Source organism: Hippocampus comes, unplaced genomic scaffold (genome assembly GCF_001891065.2).
Source record: "Hippocampus comes isolate QL1 unplaced genomic scaffold, H_comes_QL1_v1.1 scaffold261, whole genome shotgun sequence".
NCBI lineage: Eukaryota > Metazoa > Chordata > Actinopteri > Syngnathiformes > Syngnathidae > Hippocampus > Hippocampus comes.
The window spans coordinates 3,556,325-3,577,759 of record NW_017805824.1 but is presented as its reverse complement, the minus strand read 5'-3'; the positions used below and the strand labels follow the sequence as shown (position 1 = coordinate 3,577,759).

Sequence of the window (21,435 nt, the reverse complement as noted above, 5' to 3'; positions counted from 1 at the left end):
AAATGGTTTAAAACTTCCTTTCTTTATAAATCTCGTTTAATCTTAAAGTGCATTACTATATTTTTCAATACCAATTACTTGTTAAAGTTTGTACAATCAGTGGGATCAGTTGCAATGCATATTTGTGAATGATAAAAGTAAATTGCACATTTGTCGAAGGAAATGTAAGGTGCTTCCTGAAATGTTTTGTAAAAGATATGTTCATTAAATTTCAACATTTTCCTCATGTTCTTGTGCTTATTTTGTATCAAAACAAAGGGAAGACAGATTGTTTTTGTTATTTATAGCAAAGTATGGTATCATTTTAATGGTCCGGCCCACTTGACATCTACCGAGGCCGTATTTGGCCCACCATGTGAAATGAGTTTGACACCCCTGGTCTAGAGTGTATAGTCTTCTGATATCCGCTATACATGGAGACCAATAGGAATTCAATGTAAAATTGTTTTTTAGCACATTAAGCATTTTTGAGGCATAGGTGTGGCATGTTACATGCTTCCACTCTTTGCTTGTTTCAAACAACTGGTACGGCCCCTGGAGGAAAAATACATTCATTCTTTAAATGTGTGTTAACATGGGATTTTGTAATAGCTGGCTGGCAACCAGTTCGGGGTGTCCCCCGCCTACTGCCCAAAGACGGCTGGGATAGGCTCCAGCACCCCCTGCGACCCTTATGAGGATAAGCGGATCGGAAAATGGATGGATGGATATAATCGATAGTTCAAGCTGGTGCTTTTAAAAGTGGACATGTCTCCAGCAGTGCCACCATAAATATCCTTTACAGAAGACGCAATACCCCACAGTTGATACCATTACATTAAGCTTCATTCGTTGTTCATACAATGTTGCCATGGAACTAATACTCTCTTTGAGTGCATGCTTTACAGTTGACCAACCGTCGTAGGTGCTTCTAATTGTGGCACAAATCTAACATCATACTGTAGCCTCTGCCTACAGCACGCAGAATGCCAGAGGATTCAGGTGTCAATCGTGATTTTTATTTTGAATTATTGCCCAGCTCTAGATGATGCAATTACATATTTATATGGTGCAGCAAGCAAAAATAGATGACGCATACTTATCCAAAATACACTGCACCAGCAGACTCTCCACATCACAAACATCGATATTCAGCTCCTGAAAAACAAAGCAAAGAGGCAGTTGTCAATCTGCAGGTTACCAAGTAGATGGAAATTAAATTTGGTTTGAATTTACAGCTATGACAGTTTTTTCCCCCCATTGTACTGACAGCAAGCGGCTCCACTATAGCCCACATTATCACAGATGTGCGTTTGCCATCATGGCAGCAAACCGTAATGACGGCAGGAATACAAAAAGACACATGGAATGGAATAGCTTCAATCGGAATGAGGCGTCTTCCGTAAGTGGACACCAATGCAAGTACAGCATCAACGTACAGATTGGATATAAACCGTCAAGAGGAACAGTCACTGTCAGGAAAACACACCAACTGGTGACTGGTATTAGACCACATTGTTTTCTTCCATTTTTTTTTTCATTTTAATGGTTGGTATCACTTAAGGAATGTCATATGGCTAAAAGACAAAAAAAAAAGAAAAAAGAAAACATGGGATTCCTAAAACTGCTTTTGGCCATATGGCAAACTCCGTGGCGCCATGGGGACACTTGCACTAGACCACCGTGCTGCTATTTCTATTATTACATTGGAGAATGTTTTGATGTAGAAACATAAATACATACACAGTCATAACTCGGTTTTCGACCATTATCCATTCCAGAAGGCTGTTCGAAAAGCGATTTGTTTGAAATCCGAAACTATTCTATTAGCCCATGATTACGGGCTAACACACTATGCAGAAATAACATAAAAATAGTCAGATTTGCGTAAATCACAACAAACACGTCTGCTCACAATGAACGCTATACGAGGAAGCGTCACTTACTCGTGGAAGGAAGCCGAGAGGAGTCAAGTGGCGTATTCGGGTTTGGTCAGTTTGGTCGAAAACCGGTTTTCGGTCGTTATCTGAGGCGTAAAAATTCCGAATTCTCTGGTCGAAAACCGATTTGGTCAAGAACAGAGACGTTCGAAAACTGAGGTTTGACTGTATAGGGATGGGTAAAACACAAAATGTTGTGATCCAATGGTCTTACCTTCGAAATGAAAGGGATGTGTATTCTTGTATATGGTTTGATGAGTTTGATAAGTACTTGAGTTCTAATATTGCGCAGCAGCTCTGCAAAAAAAAGTGAAAAAAAGACATGACTGCATTCAAGATATTCTTAGTACATGTGTACGGCAACCACCACCAGTCACAGTCGCCACTCACCCTCTATGTGCTCTCTGATAAAGGGGTCGTCCATTATGTTACTGTGATTTGTTTTCAAGATTTTCTCAAATTCAGTGATGTCATTGTTCTGATAGGCGCTGGAGGGACAAAGAATCAATGTTAAAACACACACAAAATACATCTTGATAGCTGTCAATCTTGATCCAAAACAGAAAAACATACTAACACTATTCATTTCACACTTTCAATAGCATTTTCTCTTACTTTTTGTTCATGCAACAGGTGCATGAATATAACATACATACAATATGTAGAGTATAATTTATGTATAGTATAGTAGGTTTGTATTTATCTTTTGTTGCCACAAGATGACAGCAAAGCACTATTTATGTCTAAATGGAAACTTCCAAATTCACTTCAACATTAGAGTTGGTGCCTTGATTCATGAGTGACCCAAATTACCGGTAATAGTTTTGCCGATTTGCTGCTTTGACATGGGAGCAAAAGTTCGATATAATGTAAAAATGCTAGATGCTGGAAGCAAACTCAACTGAACTCATTTCAAAACTTCTTCAATCTTTTTATTGCTATTCCCAACTTGATTTAGGAATATATGTTTCGGTTAATGCTCACACACAATCCAAAATGCCATAGATCAGCTTACGAAACTTGAAACATCAGATATTTAAACATACAGCGAAGCAACAAATGTTGACTATGAAAAATAATTTGGCTTCCCCCCACTCCCTTCAATATTGCAATTTAGTATGCAATTGTTTTTTTTTCTTCAAAATCCTCTTCCCATGTTTTTAACATATACAAGCAATAAATTAATCTGCATTACAGTAAACAATATCGGATTTATTATACTAAAATATTAAAGACATTTATCTACTTTAGAGTTGTAAACTTATAAACACTTTGACTTGCAGTCTTTTAGGCATTCACTACAATAGCTTCACAAAATTCGACCAAAGAAGTGTGGCATGAACATAAGTCACTGAACCATAAATCAGATGACAAGAAAAATGCTAACAAATATGTGGCTTTATCTATATATATATAACTTTTTATGTTTCAACAATGATATGTAAACATGTGGACGGCACTTCAGCGCTGAACATATCTAGACACTATGTAAATAAACACATAAATAAAATATTCATAAGTCTACTAATATCAAGCAGTCCCTTTCCCCCCCAAATGACAGCATTTGCAATTTGAAAATTGCACTCTACTGCATTTGGATGTGGATTTTAATTTAATTAATTGTTCGGCCCTACAGGCATGTACTTTTTATTATGTCCTTGCTGTCCTGGGAAAAAAATGTCCATTTATATATTTTTGAAAAATGTATACATTAACGGGATGTCTGAAATGCCGAAAAAAAAATTGTAAAAAAAAAATTCATGACAAAAATTGATGTTTTTCTCACAGGACAGCGATATGAAAAAAAAAGATAGCGTTGGGTAGTGTTGCAGTTTACTGAGTCACTTAGTTGTGAAACTCTTCTTCATTGGTGTCTGCATGTCTATATTATACTGCCCCCTGGTGACCAAGCCACACACATCAGAATGCGCACAATGTGGGGATTGCCATTGCCCTTCATTTATATGGGGAATGCGATTTGAGATATTTAAGTTAAAACCAACGTGGTCACAGAATGAATTTGATTCATAAATCAAGGCACCACAGTACTTGATACTTGTCACCAAGATATCACCAGATTACTTTTTCAGCAAATTCCAAACTGCAAATATGCGTGATGTTTCAAGAAATATGTGAACATACTGCATGTGTGTTTAAGAGATGAAGAGCATGGACTGACTCCAAATACAAAACATTCTTACCTTACTAAATTTGTCATTGCTAATATCTCTGGATCATTTTTGTATGGTTTGGCCTTTTGAGAAGTAAACAAAAGGAAACATTAGCATTTTAACAACAGGATGTACAATTCTGCTTTCAAGACAAAGGAAAAACAAACACCAAGAAAAATGATAAAAGGTTGAGTAAGTGAAACGTCACACCTCTTGCGAGTCAAAAGGGTTGATTCCCGATTTCATTAGCATGTTGGCGAGCACTAGATACTTCAAACACGTCGTCCTTCTCGGGCTTCCTGACTCGTCATAGTTTTTAAAGGCCTCAAAGAAATCTGTGTGAGCTTTTTCAAACTCCCCCTCTCTCAGATGCATTTTGCCGCCGCATTCTGTTCACAGGACCAATCAAGCACTCATCATTCATCAGAAAGAAGCCTTCTTTACATGCGATGCAGATGCTGCTGAATACGACGACTGCTTACCTCGGATAACGCCCATTATAAGTGGATGAGGAATGGCAGATTTTATGTGGAGCGATTGCTCGTACAGGGCTTTCAATTTCTTGTTGTTTTTTTGGGCTGTGTACATCTGAATTTCCAGAGCGTAGATCTCCAACAACTGCGTGCCTTTCTTGAGGTCATCCTCGCCATCGTCTGTCTGTGGCGAGCGAGAAAAGAAGAAGACAAGTAAGGCTGCATCCACACTAACTCAACAAATACTCAGAACAAGAAAAATCTTAGTCCAATCAAACGGAGGACAAAGCAACATGTGTTGCTATATGGTCACGTTATCATCTTTTAAAACCTCTTGAATTCCTTTCAAAAGGCATTGTGGGCCACAACTTTGTACACATAAGGGTAAAAGTATTTGATGATCTGTAGATTTCTTCCTTTTCTTTGGTATTGAAAAATTATCAATACACATTATTACACAACAAGGGGTAGGACTAGATAAGTTGTATACTTCTTCCTACTCCTTTGAGCATATAACTGTGATGATGTTTGTTTTACTTATTTTCATTTTTTCCTTTTATGGCTTTTGTTTGCATTTTGTCAATCTGTTATTGTATGTTCTATATGTGTTCAATAAACAATACAATACAATACAATGCAACTAGTCACTGCACTCCCCTCACTACCAACTACAATCACTAAACTAACCAAGTGACTCTCCAAATTAGCACTGTGGGGCTCTCCTTCTAGTTTCAATCAAATAAATTACTCAATATTCATCCTGCATAGCATATTACAATAACTTAAACCTTTTTTTTTTTTACTCCAGTATAGTGCATTTGTTGAGTACAGTTCAGCTGCATTTAACTGTTCGGTAGAAAAAAAACATTTGCATGTAATATTTTTAAAACTTTCTTTTCAAACATTGATATTGGTGCAAGTTTTATTGAACTTTTAGGTGCATAACATTTTAACTTCATCATTACAAAAGCACAGTTTGTAAATGCTGTGTTAATGTTATGCTGGACATGGATAAGCGGTTCAGAGAATGGATGGACTCTTGGAGGAAATAGGATATATATTTTTATATTACCCCGGGTTGTTGTAGACATGGATTAAGTTTATTTATTATTATCTGCCGGTCAAAAAATATGATAACATGTTTTGGAAGATAGTTGGAAGCTGATGCAATTCTACATGCCAAAATGAATTTCTCTTCAGTGACTAAGGCTTGCAACCATGTCATAAATAGCTCTTGGATGGTGAATGTTGGGTTACCTGGCAAGACTGGTGTAATTGCCTCAGGATCTTCTGCAGCTTTCCATATTCTTCTCTCTCCAGGTACAACTTCCCCAGCTACAGTGACAAAACAACACATTAAAGTTCACTTATTGTAGTACTAATGTAAAGTATTATAATTTTGAGATGCAGAATAACCTTTAGGTACCTTTGTGTTGGTTTTAAACCAGAGTCTGTCATTTTTTGCATCTTTTAAAGCTTCCAGAGTAGTTTCATAAAACTCTTGTAGTAAATCCATCTGGTAACACAGGAAACACACTTTAGATTATAACAGAGAAACATCAACAGTGTTGCCTTGAAATTTTGATTGCCTCCATGAACCCCCCCCCTTCCCTCATTTGTAACTCAAAACTTCTATCCCCATTGAAATGACTGGAAATGTCATTATCTGTGACAGTCTCTGAAAAACACAACAAACAAATTGTACATGGGTATTTTCAACAAGATAAATACGACTCTACAATATTGTGCTTAAGAAAACCATATAGGAATAGATAGAATTAAATAGAATGGAAAGAATTAAGCCGTTTTTGAGGCTTTAATTTAATGGGACTGGTGCTTCTCCTATTGGTGTGCACACACTGGTCAACAGGGGCAGTATAACACAAGTATGATATGAAAATTTAAAAGAGATATGAAGACATAACATTTTACCCTTATTAGTGTATAATTCTAAAATAAATCACCATTCTCTCCAAAAATATTCACATTATATTTGATCAAAATTCAAAAATACAATTGAATGTGCTAATAACACCGTGATTAGTGTTTATTGGCACATAAATGAGAACATAGTTTGTATGCATAGTTTGCATTCAGTGATGGCCTGCCTATGTGTGTTGTATGTATCTTTGTACGACAAGGTGACAGTTGGATTCAAGTGTTGTGGACAGACTACTAGCTAGCTGACAAACTGCTGCTTGTAGTGAAGCAAGTGCTCTGCCACCATATTGCAGTCGACAAGGTCATATTTCAAATTATGTTCATAGGTCAAAGCAAAATGAAAACGAAACAAAAACTATCCGAATTACAGCTCACATCATTTCCAGTTGGGTCACTTATATCTCAAGACAGCATATTTAATTGTCGGATAAGCTTGTTTCCGTAGTCATGAATTGCACCTGTTTGGAGGTTGAGATGTAGTCCAGAATGGAGTTGATGGACTTTTCTGAGTAGTTCCTTGTGACTGCACTTCTTATGTACGTCAGTAACTGTTTGTATCTATTCATCATCTCTGGGAAATTAGTCTGCAGTAAGACAAATCACAACAATTATTCAGAGCGGCCACAGCAATATCAACTGTATGTTATGGGTCAGTGCGATGTTATTTACCAGCTTAAAGTTTATTTTAATCATTTGTTTCAGCGCCTTGAATCCCCATTCGCCTTTCTCGCCTTCTAATTCCAACACCTGATGATGAAAACATGACAGTAAATAGTATGAATAAAATTATGCGTGTGAAAATAGCAGACAACATTGAGTTGAGGAGCACTCCACCTTCTGGAAACTGCTCAGTGCTGCTTTGGGATCATCCTCCTTCAATGCTTTGGAGTTGTAGTACTGGTTCTCCAGGTCAACATTTGGCTCTGAATTGCTGTCTTCTGAGTATTCCTGGATGTTAGCACATGTGCACTGTGAAAAACTCCAACAGTTACAATTGCTAGCATAGGGTTATCGTAACACAAGTTCAGGGAAGCAAAGCATAACATGATCTCTTCTTGTGGTATTCTAATTCTGCTACTACAAGCGTCTGCTAAAGTTAGCCCACGTATTTGCTAATTCACCGCTGTAATTCAGACATTTCAATCAGAGGGTCTAGAGAATGCATGCAAGCTTGACTAAACTACCCTGCGGGGTTAGTCAACTCTCTAGCACTAAGTGTGTGTGGCCAACTAGGACACGATATTAGCCCAACAAGCTAACTACGAGGCTAACGCTAGCTAGCCCGCACTATCGCTGATTTCCAGTTCTGTCAAAGATAAAAGGCAGGGGTTGGGTCATTTTAGATGGAAATACCAGGTCGTAGTCCTCTTCATCGTCACACATGAAATCGTCCTCCATATCAGACATTGTGATAGTCCTTGTTATCCTTGTTCAGAGACGAATAGTTGGCCGGCCTGCGCTGTGTTTTGCGGCGATGGGGAGGAGATGGTGTGTCAGAGTGGCAAAGAGGCGCCACAGCCCATCTTTCGTCACTAGATGTCGCTATTGGATCGCCTCGCCATCGTGCTCTCTCAATCTCGTCCAGGCGTTTGTAATCATAGATATAGATGAGAAGGCTAGATGGCTCGAGGCAGAGTCGGTAGCATCGTCAATGGTCGGCCATCTTAGGAGAGAGGTCTCTTCTGGTGCGCGTATAGTCGGACATACAAAAAAAAGAATTCTTGACGGATTTACAAAACGGTTTATCACAAACCTTATTAACGTGGTGATGATGCAGGGTGGATGTTTAAATCGTAGATTTTCTTGATGAAAAATTTGGCAAACATGTTCGTATCATTGATTCCTGGCATCTCAAGACTGAGTTTACAATCAAGATTTGCAATAATCATTGGTTATCCTGATTGCAAAAACGTTTTTCCACCTTATTATTTGTCGAAATTGTTTTTTTTTTTTTTTTTTGTGCATGTGGTTGTGCTTATTTGCTTGTTTAGAGGCTTTGAGTTCGACCCAAAGTTGACTTGTGATTTTACATTGGTGGCAGAAGCGGAACTACCCTTTCATTTCATCCATCTATCCATTTTCTAATCTGCTTTTTTTCACACGGCTCGCGGGCGTGCTAGAGCCTATCCTAGCTGTCTTCGGGCAGCAGACATTGACCTGCAACGCATATTTTTGGAATGTGGGAGGAAACCGAGAAACTCCACGCAGACATGGGGAGAACATGCGCACAGGAAGGCCGGAGCCAGAATCGAACCCTGCACCCCTGCACTGTGAGGCTGGCGTTCTAAGCAGTCGACTACCGTGCCGCCCCCAATTTCATTTCATTTCATCACTTACGTTGAACATCCAGCGTCCATGTGTGAAGTTTACATGTTCTCCCCATGCCTGCGTGTGTTTTCTCTGGACCACTCCGGTTTCCTCCCACATTCCAAAAAACATGCATGGCAAGTTCACGAACACTCTAAATTGTCCATAGGTGAGTGTGAGCGCGGATGGTTGTTCGTCTCTGGGTGCCCTGCGATTGGCTGGCAACCAGTTCAGGGTGTCTCCTGTCTACTGCCTGAAGACAGCTGGGATAGGCTCCAGCACCCCCCGCGACCCTTGTGAGGATAAAGCGGATCGGAACATGGATTGATGGATGGAAGTTGAACATAATTTCTCTTTGATTTTTAGGTTCTTTATAGTGGCTTGATATTGACAGAAATACCACCTCATATGAATGTCTCATACCTGATTTTTCTACCACCTATGGTGGCTCCAATGAACGTGGCCCCTAAACGAGAACCTGAGGTATCTTCGGAATTAGGAATACTCAATACATGGAACACAAGTTCTGTTACACAGGAACAACATGGCTTTGAGATACTGCAAGATGTCTTTTGACCTTGGCTTTTTAGAAGCTCAACTTTTGTTTCTCATTTGAAGATTTAGAACTAAATGAATATTTTATAAGCATGGAGATTGCCGTGTGAAAAATTATGCAAACAGTTGATATCATTGGTTTATTGAAAGAAAAAAAACAAAACTGATGAGAGAGTGAAAAATACAAGCCAGTCATGCAACGAAGTGAATTCGGCCATAATATTTACAATACCCAATCACAAATTCTAAACACTGGTGTGAGAGAGAAGAGTGTATCCACAGATCCCTCATCTGACTATTGGCTGAAAAGCTTTCAAAATGTCCACAGTAATATGGTTTGTATGGTTGTGCATGTATATTGACATTGCATGGTTGTCTACCGTACTCACATAAAAACCACAATATGTTTGCTCACGCTGCAAACATACTCCAGTATGTTCACGCCCTTTTGTTGTTGCATGTATGAGATGAGTCACTGGAGCAATATTGCGTGCTCGGTGTCTGTCAACAAATCATTAATTAAAGTAATGGATCAACATAAAGACCAAATGAACAGAGCAGCTTGTCCGTTGTCGTAATCAACAACAGCAAAACATTGGGCCAATGTGTTCAGAACCGAATCAAATAATGTTTTTAGATCTTAGAAATGCGACAACAAAAACATTAACAGAAAACTGCACCGACAAAGCACGAACAGAAATGGCTGGTCACGGGGAGCCAGAGAAAACAATGCAGGAACAAAAAGCGCTTCCATCCAGCTGGAGCTGAAACACAAGCAAGACAGTCAGAACATGACAGCACATACCTGAAAATGAGTCTTATCACCGCAAATTAATCTGTCAACACACTAACAAACTCAAAAGAGAATGAATGTCCCACTTAGAATGGAAAAGATAATGTCATAATTGCTTCACAAGCAAAGCATGATGCCATTGAGTCCATAACTTGATACATCACCTTCTTTGGCAGAGAGGTGAAAAAAGTACTCACACAAACTTCCACAGACCTACAGGAATGTGTGTGAACAAAAAAAAAGATAAACAAGGGTTGACTGTATTATCCTATTATGAAAGGCAAATGTTTACTTTAGAATATGCTTCTTGTCATAAAAATGTTCAAGTGTACACAATATGCCTTGAAATAAATGACCCTGATTGGTTAAAGCAATAGAAAGTCCCAGCTGATGAAATAATAGGATGGCAATCTACCAGCTGTCCTTTTCTTATTCTGTTCTGTTTTCAATGTGATTGTCAGAAGTAGGATGAAAACATTGCCCCACCCATGCCCTACTTCAATGCAACTTGTAAAAACAAGCATGATGGCACCCTTCAAAACGTCTCCGTCTTTACCCTGAGGGTATTATCTGTTCCTCATTTGCTCTGTCTGTTTTATTGCCACAGTGATCTGCTCATCACAAAGACAGGACTGATTCATCATCCAAACACAACAACAGGCCCTCTTTACAATTTATTCCCAATTAGTAGTTGGTTTGATTAAATAAATATAACTTCTTGTTATTGTGCCTTTCTCTGCATGAAGTGTGCATACTCACAGCAGATAATGAGCCTTTCTTTTGCGGTCACAACAGCGGACGATCCGAAGTGAAAAGCAATTTCAGGTATAGTACAGCCTTTGCCATCTGGAGGTGCTCAAATTCTTATATAGTGAGCAAGGGGCAAATCATTCCAACTGTGAAGACTGTCACACGGTCTTAGCCACCGACAACAAAAAGAAAAAAAAAAAATCGAGAAATATGAAGTGGCGAAAAAAGTTTAACCCAATACTTCCACAAATCAGTATGACATAGTTTTCAGTCTTTGCACATTTACAGCCTGTGATGTATCTAGAAACAAATATCTGAATTCACTTTATAGGCTCTTTAAAGGATGATCTTATCTTAAATATAAAAAATAACACTGGAGAAGAAATATAAAAATAAAAACACGATCAGAACAACAAAACAAAGTTCAAGTATCAGCTTGAGTTGCAGTGTGTGGGTGCAATTACCAGCCAATCGCAGAGTGAACATATTTTAAAAAATATGGCTTCAATATTTTCTATATTACAAAATATATGAAGTGAAAAGTGATGCTTTTCATCAACACTATTTGAGAAAAAAATGGTCGAAACGATGAACTATATTAAATGTTGCATAATGTTATTACTCATTTCTTTACAAGTGTTGTGATGCTTCACTTGTCAGATAATAATTCTCAAGAAGGATTTGAAAGACTTGGCCTATGATAGTAAATTTTCTGGAATTTATACTGTTCAGATGATGCTAAACATTCATATTTGGTGGTACATAGTGGGATTTTAAAAGCAGGACAAAGAGGGAGATATGACATAACTTACATTTGGTCAAAAATGAGCAAAAGCACAGTAGGGCAGGGAGGCTCGAACTATATTCGCTTTGGGCATTCAATTCGCTACGGCCCCGGCCTGAGCCAAAGTGTGCACATTCATGGCTCGCGCATTGGTGATGACGCGAGCTTGGAAGTGCAATAACTTATGTGACAACACATTGACCATCGACAATGCATCCGTAGTCATGATAATGTGCTTCAATTGTGCAGAGATATTCTTAGTCAGTACCGGGGCACTTTCCCTGGTCAATTATGATTATTAGTGAGATGACGAGTGAACCGCATGAACGCAGCCCAGAGTCTCCCACTGATGGGTTGTCAAACACAACAACTAAGCAACTATTTGTGTTAGTTTTCAACATGTTGGAGCCATTTTATCTGTGATTTTAATGTATCTTTCATTTATTTTTTTTTAATCATCAGGAGCAATAAGCGTGGCACGGTGCTCGACTGGTTAGCACGCCGGCCTCACAGTGCAGAGGTGCAGGGTTCGATTTCGGCTCCGGCCTTCCTTTGTGGAGTTTGCATGTTCTCCCGCGCTTGCCTGGGTTTTCTGCGGGTACTCCGGTTTCCTCCCACATGCATGGGAGGTTAATGGAGCACTCTAAATTGTGAGTGTGACCGTGGATGGTTGTTCGTCTATGTATGCCCTGCGATTGGCTGGCAACCAGTTCAGGGTGTCCCCCGTCTACTGCCCGAAGACAGCTGGGATAGGCTCCGGCACCCACTGCGACCCTTGTGAAGATAAAACGGTTCTGATTATGGATGGATGGAGGAGCAATCAGCGTTCTAGCCACAACGGTTAGTTTACACTGCACTTTTCACCATGATAATAAACAATCTACAGCCAGTGTTGGGAGGTCAGGACCCAAGACTATAGGTAAAATTTACCTAGTGGGCATATTTGATGGAGAGCATGATCCGTATGACAATGATTACACGGCATGGTGCACATTTCAGCCTGAAATGCTCCCACACTTTCACCATTTTCTGTATTTTATTGGTGTCTTTTTCTTCTTGCTCTGTTATTCACATGTGCCAAATAAACTTTTCTATTTCTTGGTCTGAGGTAAATCTAAAACTGCAAAATGCCAATGCAACTCAGGTTTGACCTTTTTTTCAATGTGCTGTATACATTTGAGAGGGTGAGAACAGTGTGCAGTTGCGCAGGGGCTCAGTTTAGATTGAACATTGATGAGCAGGATAGAAAATGAATTAAAGGTTTAATATACGAGGTATTTCGGACCTTTCCTAAGGCCAAGTCAAAAGTAATTGATTCATGCATATTCACCACCATAAAGTGAATGAATATCAGTCCCGATTGTACATGAAGACTGACTAACTCCAATATCTGCATTTACACGCACACACAACAGGCTTGTGTGTATTTTGACGCCCTTCAAAGAAAGGGACGGATGATTACATTGTTGTTTTTTGTGGTTAGTTTTGGATGTTGACGTGTCCTGCATAGAGGACCCAAGAACTTTAAAAGAGTCATCTAATATACAAATCCGGAGGCTTACAATCTGTAAAGAGTTAAGAGGCGATAGAGAAGAGGACTTACAAATGTCTCTGGGCACTTTTCCCACAGCGGCGGGAATTCCACTGAGCCTCATCAATCTGGAGTTGTTTACCTACAAAATGTGGGGGCATGCTGCAGTGTCTGCGTCAGCGTCAGTGTACGTGTGGTCAAAACAGAGCCTTGGGTTTTTGTGGGTTTGCTGGTGATAGCAGCGGTGGGACGGAGTGGATCCGATCCGGGCCCCCCTTCATTTTTGTGGTCACTTTACAACTAGAAAATATCAGCACATGCAAGTGACTAGACAAACACAGACACATACACCAGGTTTTGAAAATTACATCTAAGCATGAAAGCATTAAACAGATGGGTTGCCTAATGACTGTTTTGTACAGTGCTGGTGTGTGTGCGTGTGTGTGTGTGTGCGTGTGTGTGTGTGTGTGTGTGTGTGTGTGTGTGTGTGTGTGTGTGTGTGTGTGTGTGTGCGCAACTTTCCCATTACACGTCCTCCATGAAACTCACTAGACCCCAAAGCGTAAGTCTGGCTTTCATTTGCTTTATGTCTTAACCAGCACTCGCTTGCAAGATGCAGGTGGTTAGACAAGGAAAATAAAATAAAGCTGTCGCGTGGTCTGCACTTGCTTTTCATGTGAAGGGAAGGGGGTTCATCACTTGTCAAAAGAGATCTGAAGTTTGTTATTCATGGTGTTAATTCCCTTTGATAAGTATCATGACCTGCTGACACCCAAGGTTTGCATCTCTGTTTGTTCTTTAACAGAGCGTAAAGTGATGAAAGTCTTTTATTGCTGGTGACGAACAAAAAAAAAATCCCCTTAGAAGTGCTTTTAAATTACATCAGCGTGATAGCGTGAGAGTTGGAGGTAGACTGTAGAGGATCTGTTTGTGAGTGATGTCAGGGGATGATTATTTTACAATGATCTAATTTAATGACGATCTCAGATTAAAAAATATATTGCTTTATTCTCCTGTCATTCGAGGGCAGTCATTTACAAATAAAATGGGAAACTCTCACATTATCTAATTAGCTAATTTAATGAGACCTGACTAACCACGTGTTGAATGAAGTGTAAAAAAACCCCAAAAGATTTTTACTTAATTCTATATTTGTACAACTGTATCAAAATACATTTCACCTGCCTGAAGCAGTTCTACTCCAACTGTAACGTTTCACTGAAGGAATAGCATGACTGTTCATTAGCCAATTTAGTACTCGACCACTCCTGCATTTGTCAAACATATTGTCAAAGGTCACGGACCGGTGGAGGAGTGGTTAGTGTGTTTGACCTCACAGTGCAGAGGTCGTGGGTTTGATCCCAGCTCCGGCCTTCCTGTATGGAGTTTGCATGATGTCCTTGTGCCTGCGTGGGTTTTCTCCGGGTACTCTGGTTTCCTCCCACATTCCAAAAACATTCATGACAGAATGTCTGAACACTCTAAATTGTCCCTAGGTGTGAGTGTGAGTGTGGATGATTGTCCTTGTCTGTGTGCCCAGCGATTGGCTGGCAACCGGTTCAGGGTGTCCTCTGCCTACTGCCCAAAGACAGCTGGGATAGGCTCCGGCACCCCCCATGACCCTTGTGAGGATAAAGCGGTTCAGATAATGGATGGATGGATGGATTGTCAAAGGCCATCATTTAGAAAGTACCAATTTCACAAATGTTCCATTAGCTTGTACCGTAGTTTGGCAAAAGAAATTCACTAGTAGTTTCTTTTGGATTACTCGTTCTGATTGCATTTGTTTTATATGATCAAAAATGACTAAGCCGAAAGTTCATGTTTGAATGTGGCATACGTCAAGCAAGAAGTTTGAATCACAAATCCTTTTGGGATGACTTGGATATCCAATGCAGGAGCTTATTTTATTCGTCATTGTGAAAACACTGATCCACAAAAGAGCGAATCTACTGATTGCAGGAAACCAGTGTTTGGACATGGCATAAATCCGGAATCCTCTGAGGGCTCTGATTCACTTGATTAATTATTTATTTTATATTTCTGTTCTTTATTTAGGGTTTATCTGGGTCCAAGTAACAGCTGGCAGTGCGAGTCATCTCAAGTGTTGCCTCTCGATGTAAAGTAGGAGCGGCTCCACCCTAAGGACATTTCTCACCTCATCACTCTGGGTGAGCCCAGACACCACAAGGAGACTGCTTCTTTCCACCATTAGGAACAAGTACAACCCAAAACTAGGATGCAGATCATCTTCTGTGTGGCTCCCCACTTCTATGAAAACCACGCAATGAAAGGTCATAGCTTGATGATACCATCGGGAACACATGATCAGCTAACAGCTGACGTGAGATCCTAAGGCTACTACACTAAATAACCATTTTGTCCTTGCTGCACCATGGCTCAAAAATCAATGAACAGAACCCGTGACAAAAGGGTAGTCCAAACGTCATCATAAATTGATTTAATTTACTGCTGGCAATAGGAACCAAAATATTTCTTGTACAGAGACTTCTTAAAAAAAGGGGAGCCCTCATCATCTCTGCCCGTCATCTCTTCCCGACGTCCAAGCCGTATTGACGAAATGTGTCAACCCTGACACGATCACATCCAGAGCACATTTCAGATCTAATGTATTTCCGTCTAACTGGAAATTCACACGGATTCTAAACGAATCATCTTGTCTCATTCTTTCACAGAGTTAACAAAACAATGAGCAAATAGTTTTCCACAAAAGACTTCACTTGACTGATATCCTCACAATGGCTTCATCTGACATGTTTCCCACATCAAGCCTCACACATGCCAAGTTAAATCGTTTTATCCGGCCAAAACAACAATTCAAACAAAAGAGCAGATCAAGTCACACTCACATTTATGCACAATTATTTTTATTGCGGGCTTCTTTGAAGAGGCAGCAGTCAACAGCTCGCTCAGTCTACCTGTGCGTGACCAAACTTTATGCAAGCTGGTGAGTGAGTGTAGAGAAGAAGAAAAAATGGGGAGGCTTACTCACAAGACCTTCTTTGCCTTAATCCTTTGTTGCATGCAAAAGGCTGGTGTTTCTGACTTTGAATGACATCACTTTGTGAGGTTGTCTTTGTTTTTGTGAAACCAAACACATCCATGTGAAAGACATATGGGGAGCTGGCTGTAATTGAGCTGTCTGTAGGGGAAGGCCTGTTGAACTTCTGTTGGTCTCAGTTGTCCCTGTCTTGCACGATACCTCATCGATGATACAGCCCCTGCTGTTGCACCACCCCAAAAGCCTTATTATGTCGTCTTTTTGTGACGGGGACGTGCTGTGAGATGATCGACACAGAGTGCAGTTTGACCAACACAACTCCAATGGTTTTCACATTCTTCAAGATGGCCTGAATCTGTGCCAGAACTGAAAATGGAACCCAAGCATGACTGCACCACCTTCTGGTCCTACTTTTCTGCAATAAAATCTTGATTTTTGATGCTCGTTTCAAATGTGTCTTCATGTCAAATTCCCGGCCATTAATAGACCTTTTTATATGTTCCCGGTGGAAAAAAGTCACTCCACTAACTTGGAAAACAATAACAAAAAACTTTTGGTTTGTTGTTGAGCCACAATACAACGCCCAAAAGTTCCCCTTTTTTTCCGTTTTCCTTCCAAAAAGGGCCAACAAGTACTTCAACGAAATGCAAGAGTATATAAATAAGCCTTAGTCGTGTTTTAAACATTTTCACTGAGGCAGCAGCTCAAATATCCGTCGCTAGTATCGGGGTAATATGATCAAACGTTCTCATCCTTTCATTCATGTGAATATTAAAGTCACCCATAATTCATATATAATCTGCGTGAGTCACCAAGTCAGCCATAAATTCAGGAAATTCATCAAAACAGCCAGAATACAGGCCAGGGGGACGATAAATAACTGCAAGATAAAACGGCAATGAGGTACTATTTGAGCGAGGGCTAAGTTTAAGAGCAGATTCAGAAATACAGGCTCCACCTGTCTGTGCCTCGAATCCGAGCAACAGAATAGGCAATTTATTTGCCAGTCTTGGAATGTTAACAATGAAATTAACGATGTTTGAATTCCCACCATGTCGATCTGGAATCAATTAACCTGTTAAATTTACAGCAGGTATTCAGTCTCCTTTCTAAGCTATTTACAAAATTTTTTCGACTGACATGTCACACATTCAAATGATACTGGAAGTAGGCTAAAATCATCCTTCTCTCTAAAAATGTCTTTATTTTTAGTTTTAACATTTCTAAAAAAACAAATGGCAAGAAATAACGAAACAACCTAAATAGCATGTCAGGAAGGACAAGAAAATTAAATCACGAAAGTAAAAAATAACACTATGAATTAGAATCTTAACTAAAACTTACAAGGAGAAGAAATGATGTCATGGACAAGAATGCAGAACACGATCATGAACGTCTAGAGAGAATCGCACTCGGTACGAGAGTCACGAGCAAGGCGAATAATCATCCGACATTGGGTTGTCGACTGACAGTCCTTAAATCGTCCACTGACACTGATTGCAATACATGACAGGTACGCTGCTGGAGGGAACGCCCTCCACTCCAGCTGGAGCTGAAAACAAACACCAACAAATTAAAAACATAAGACGATGCTTTTGCCCCACTGAAATTTACAATAAAATACAGTACAGTAAAAAAATAGCTTATCTGAATACACAATAATTCTGTAGAATGTTCAGGAGGCTTCTCGAATACTGACATATTCAATAGCTGCAGCCCGACTCATTACCTTGTCATATTTGTTTTAGTTTAATAAAACCCTTGCTTCTGTTCCCTGGGATTGTACCTTAAAATGAGTAAATTGTTCATCAAATGAATTTAGCAAAGTTGCCCATCAATGACAAAAAAGTTTTTCAAGCCTTGATTCAAGACACTGTGCAAGTTTCCTCAATTGCTCTGCGATGCCAAATGACATCGAAGTTTTTTATTTGAATTTAATTTTATTTTTTTTACTTGGGATGCCTTCGGAGCTATTGTCACTCGGATGTCTACAGCCGAACTTGCTGGCCATCAATCCTGTATGGTTAATTTATGTGATTGTGTTAACCACAGATGAGTCGTTAGTTGTAATTGTTCCCCATTCTAGAGACTTCAACTCTAATCTCATGTGAGTTCAGTGCGGGATGCCTGCTTCCACATGCAGTTAATTTGATTCATGTCACTTTTCTTCAGTCATGCTATTGTGAAGGAACTGCAGCTTGTGATCAATAGTTACACGATGCTGTCAGTGCTGACTGAGCAAGCATTATAAAGAGACAATGGCTTGATGGAATATTGATCACATGCCCCTGTGGTTGCGGTCCGGGTACAGCCATGAAATGGAAATAATTTTTTAGGATCACTCGACAGATCTTTTAACTGAGAACTCACAAATTAAACTTTTATAATGGTAGGGTAACTGATCACGCTGAATTGTTCGTAGGTGTGATGTAATTGTGAGTGTGGATGGTTGTTTGTTTATTTGTACCCTGCGATTGGCTGGCAACTAGTTCAGGGTCTACCCCGCCTACTGCCTGAAGTCAGCTGGGATAGGCTCCAGCACGCCTGTGACCCTTGTGAGGATAAAGCGGTTCAGATAAAGGATGGATGGATAATTGCCATGTCAAAATGCATATTTGCATGTGCTTTAAATAACATTAACAGCACTACTAAACTCCCCCAAAAATACCTCAGGCCATATACTTCCTAAACTGGGATGTGAGGTGCAACGGGCTTGCAGGTGCTTCTGCAGTCCAAAAAGTGGTCAGTCAATTTGCACCAAAGGTTGGCCTCAGAGTCTGACATTGCCTTTAATTGGAAGCAGACATACTTGGGGGTTCATTCTCTGCATATCTACTGTTCAAAAGTGGTTTACAAGTGTGTGATATATGCAAAACGCTCACACAACTCAGGACATGGATTAAGTAGAAGCACATTCTGAAACAGGGCTCCTTTGCTTCGAGTGGTTAAAAGTCCATCCATTTGGCGTAGACTCTTCATTTTATGGTCCCAATTTTCAGTTGCTAACAATCAGAGCAACAATCTCCTCTGTGGCTTATAGAAAAAGAATACAGTATTAGCAATTTTGAGGAGACAATAAGATTGTGCTCCTGAGAGTGATGGAGTTGAAATACATAAACCTATGATGTAGGGCTTGTATGATAAAGCCATATTATTTCTCATATATTGTAAAATATTACTGGAAATTGTTGCGGTCATAGTGGCAGGAATAGATGCAATATTATGTAATTCCAAAATCATTTGCCCACAAAATCACTAACCATGACCAGAATGCCAACGGTTATGATGAATGTCCAACTAGAGCAGGGTTGTGCAATTCTGGCCCTCGAGGGCCAGTATCTTGGATGGTTTATATGTCTCACTGCTCCAACACACCTGATTCAAATGATCAACTAAGCAAGCTCTCCAGATGCTGGATAATGATCCGGATCATTTGATTCAGGTGTGTTGGAGCAGAGAGAGAAACATCCAGGATACTGGCCGGCCTTCGAGAACCGGAGTTGCCCACCCATGAACTAAATAATAGTCCGTACGCCCGGCCTTTCTGCCATTGGGGGGGTGGGGGTGAAGGGAGAATAATATTCAACAAAGGCTACAGCCAGTTTAAAACCAAGAACATTGTGCTTCATGGTCACACATCAACTTAACCTCACAAAGATGGCAAACAATTCTAAAGCTTAAATTAGACTTGCAAAAATCATTACTGACAGCCAGCACTCGCGTCACATGAAGAATAGCTCCAGTGTTGGTGATTATGGGTTGTATAATTTGCTTGTTTTGAATTCTCTTTTCCTGCCACTGTCACATAATACTTTCTGCAATCCGTGCCAGAAATTGATTCAAATACATAAGCAAAAAAGGCAAAGCCAGTTGAGGAAGGGGACCTAATGTTACTCCGTCCATCAAGCCATCTATCTGTCCGTCCGTTGTCTTCTGCTTATCTGGGATCAGGTTGCAGGGCTAGAACCTTAAGCAACAAAGCCCAGACTTCTCCCCTGCCAGCCAGTTCATCCAGTTCTTCTGGCGGAGGATCCCAAGGCACTCCCAGACCAGCTGCGAGATATACTGTAGTCTCCCCAGCGTGTCTTGAGTCGTTCCAGCACTTCACCTTGACGGACCAATGCAGAATCAGGATCACGGCACAAGGACCAAACAGGCAATATCAGGGGCTCTGGTACCCCAAACTGCTGGAGTCACCCTCACGGGACTTCCCAAGTGACACAGTCAAATGCCTCCTCCGAGTCCACAAAACAAAACTGTATTTCATTTTAATCCCTTGTTCATACAATTATGATAAAAATAGCAAAGGGTTGAAATCGTGAGACACTGCAATAAGGATGGATAAAAATTATTTTGGAACGATTCGGAATTATCTGGATAGGGGTGGATCCCACAGACATCAACAAGGATAAGATTGTGGTACAAAAATGGTTACTTAACAAACGCAAGACCGACAAAGTACAAATAATGAAGTTGGTCAACACACCAGGAAAAAAATGAAACAAAAAGCGCTTGCAAAAGGCAAGGAAAATACAACGGAAATTGCTAGTCTCAAAAGGACAAGAGAATCAAATCACGACAAATACCAACTGCGAATAACTTCTCAAAGTAAATGACTACTTCCAAAAAAATGGAGAGCAAGAAACAAAGAACGACAAAAAACGCGCCAAATCTGGTACACCTCGAAAATTGCACACGAACAACGGCTTGGCCAAGGAAAATTATCTGACAGTCAGTTGTCGGCTTGGAAGTCTTTAAATAGTCCATTGATAATGATGGGTAACAGCAAATGGAAAGACCGTACCACCTTTGCCACCTGCTTAAGACTAACAGAAACTGAATCATGACACATTTTCATGTGAAATTGTCAATCAAGAAAGAAATTAAACTCTTTTCTAATGACTTTCACCATGAAGGTCTTGTACTTTGCTCTGTGTGTGTTTGGCTTAATGCTAGAATCCATCCATCCATCCGTTTTCTGATCTTATCCTCGCAAGGGTCGCGGGGGATGCTGAAGCCCATCCGAACCGTCTTCGAGCACTAGGCCGAGGACACCCTGAACTGGTTGCCAGCCAATCGCAGGGCATTATACCAGAATGATTACACAAAAGCTACAGGGTCAATATAACTTAAATTGGAGGTAGAATGAATGAGAACCGCATATTTTTTTCCCCCCACGCAATCCATTT

The 21,435-nt window shown here is 40.1% G+C and overlaps 1 protein-coding gene across 2 annotated transcripts in view; it reads right to left on the bottom strand.

The window, feature by feature from the left end:
• cops2 (COP9 signalosome subunit 2) overlaps nt 1-8,037 on the bottom strand; it is a 9,262-nt gene extending 1,225 nt beyond the window's left edge. The window contains exons 1-12 of one of the 2 annotated variants that reach the window (XM_019886973.1): nt 7,858-8,037; nt 7,339-7,473; nt 7,174-7,251; nt 6,963-7,088; nt 5,990-6,079; nt 5,821-5,898; nt 4,573-4,747; nt 4,301-4,479; nt 4,121-4,173; nt 2,310-2,407; nt 2,134-2,216; nt 1,079-1,137 (exon numbers count right to left, since the gene is read on the bottom strand). In XM_019886973.1, the coding sequence (XP_019742532.1) occupies nt 1,079-1,137; nt 2,134-2,216; nt 2,310-2,407; nt 4,121-4,173; nt 4,301-4,479; nt 4,573-4,747; nt 5,821-5,898; nt 5,990-6,079; nt 6,963-7,088; nt 7,174-7,251; nt 7,339-7,473; nt 7,858-7,911 (1,208 nt within the window). In that variant the 5' untranslated portion in view covers nt 7,912-8,037. The remainder of the gene's footprint in view (nt 1-1,078; nt 1,138-2,133; nt 2,217-2,309; nt 2,408-4,120; nt 4,174-4,300; nt 4,480-4,572; nt 4,748-5,820; nt 5,899-5,989; nt 6,080-6,962; nt 7,089-7,173; nt 7,252-7,338; nt 7,474-7,857) is intronic. The other variant, XM_019886974.1, reaches the window with a different exon arrangement.
• Between the last annotated feature and the right edge of the window lie 13,398 nt (nt 8,038-21,435).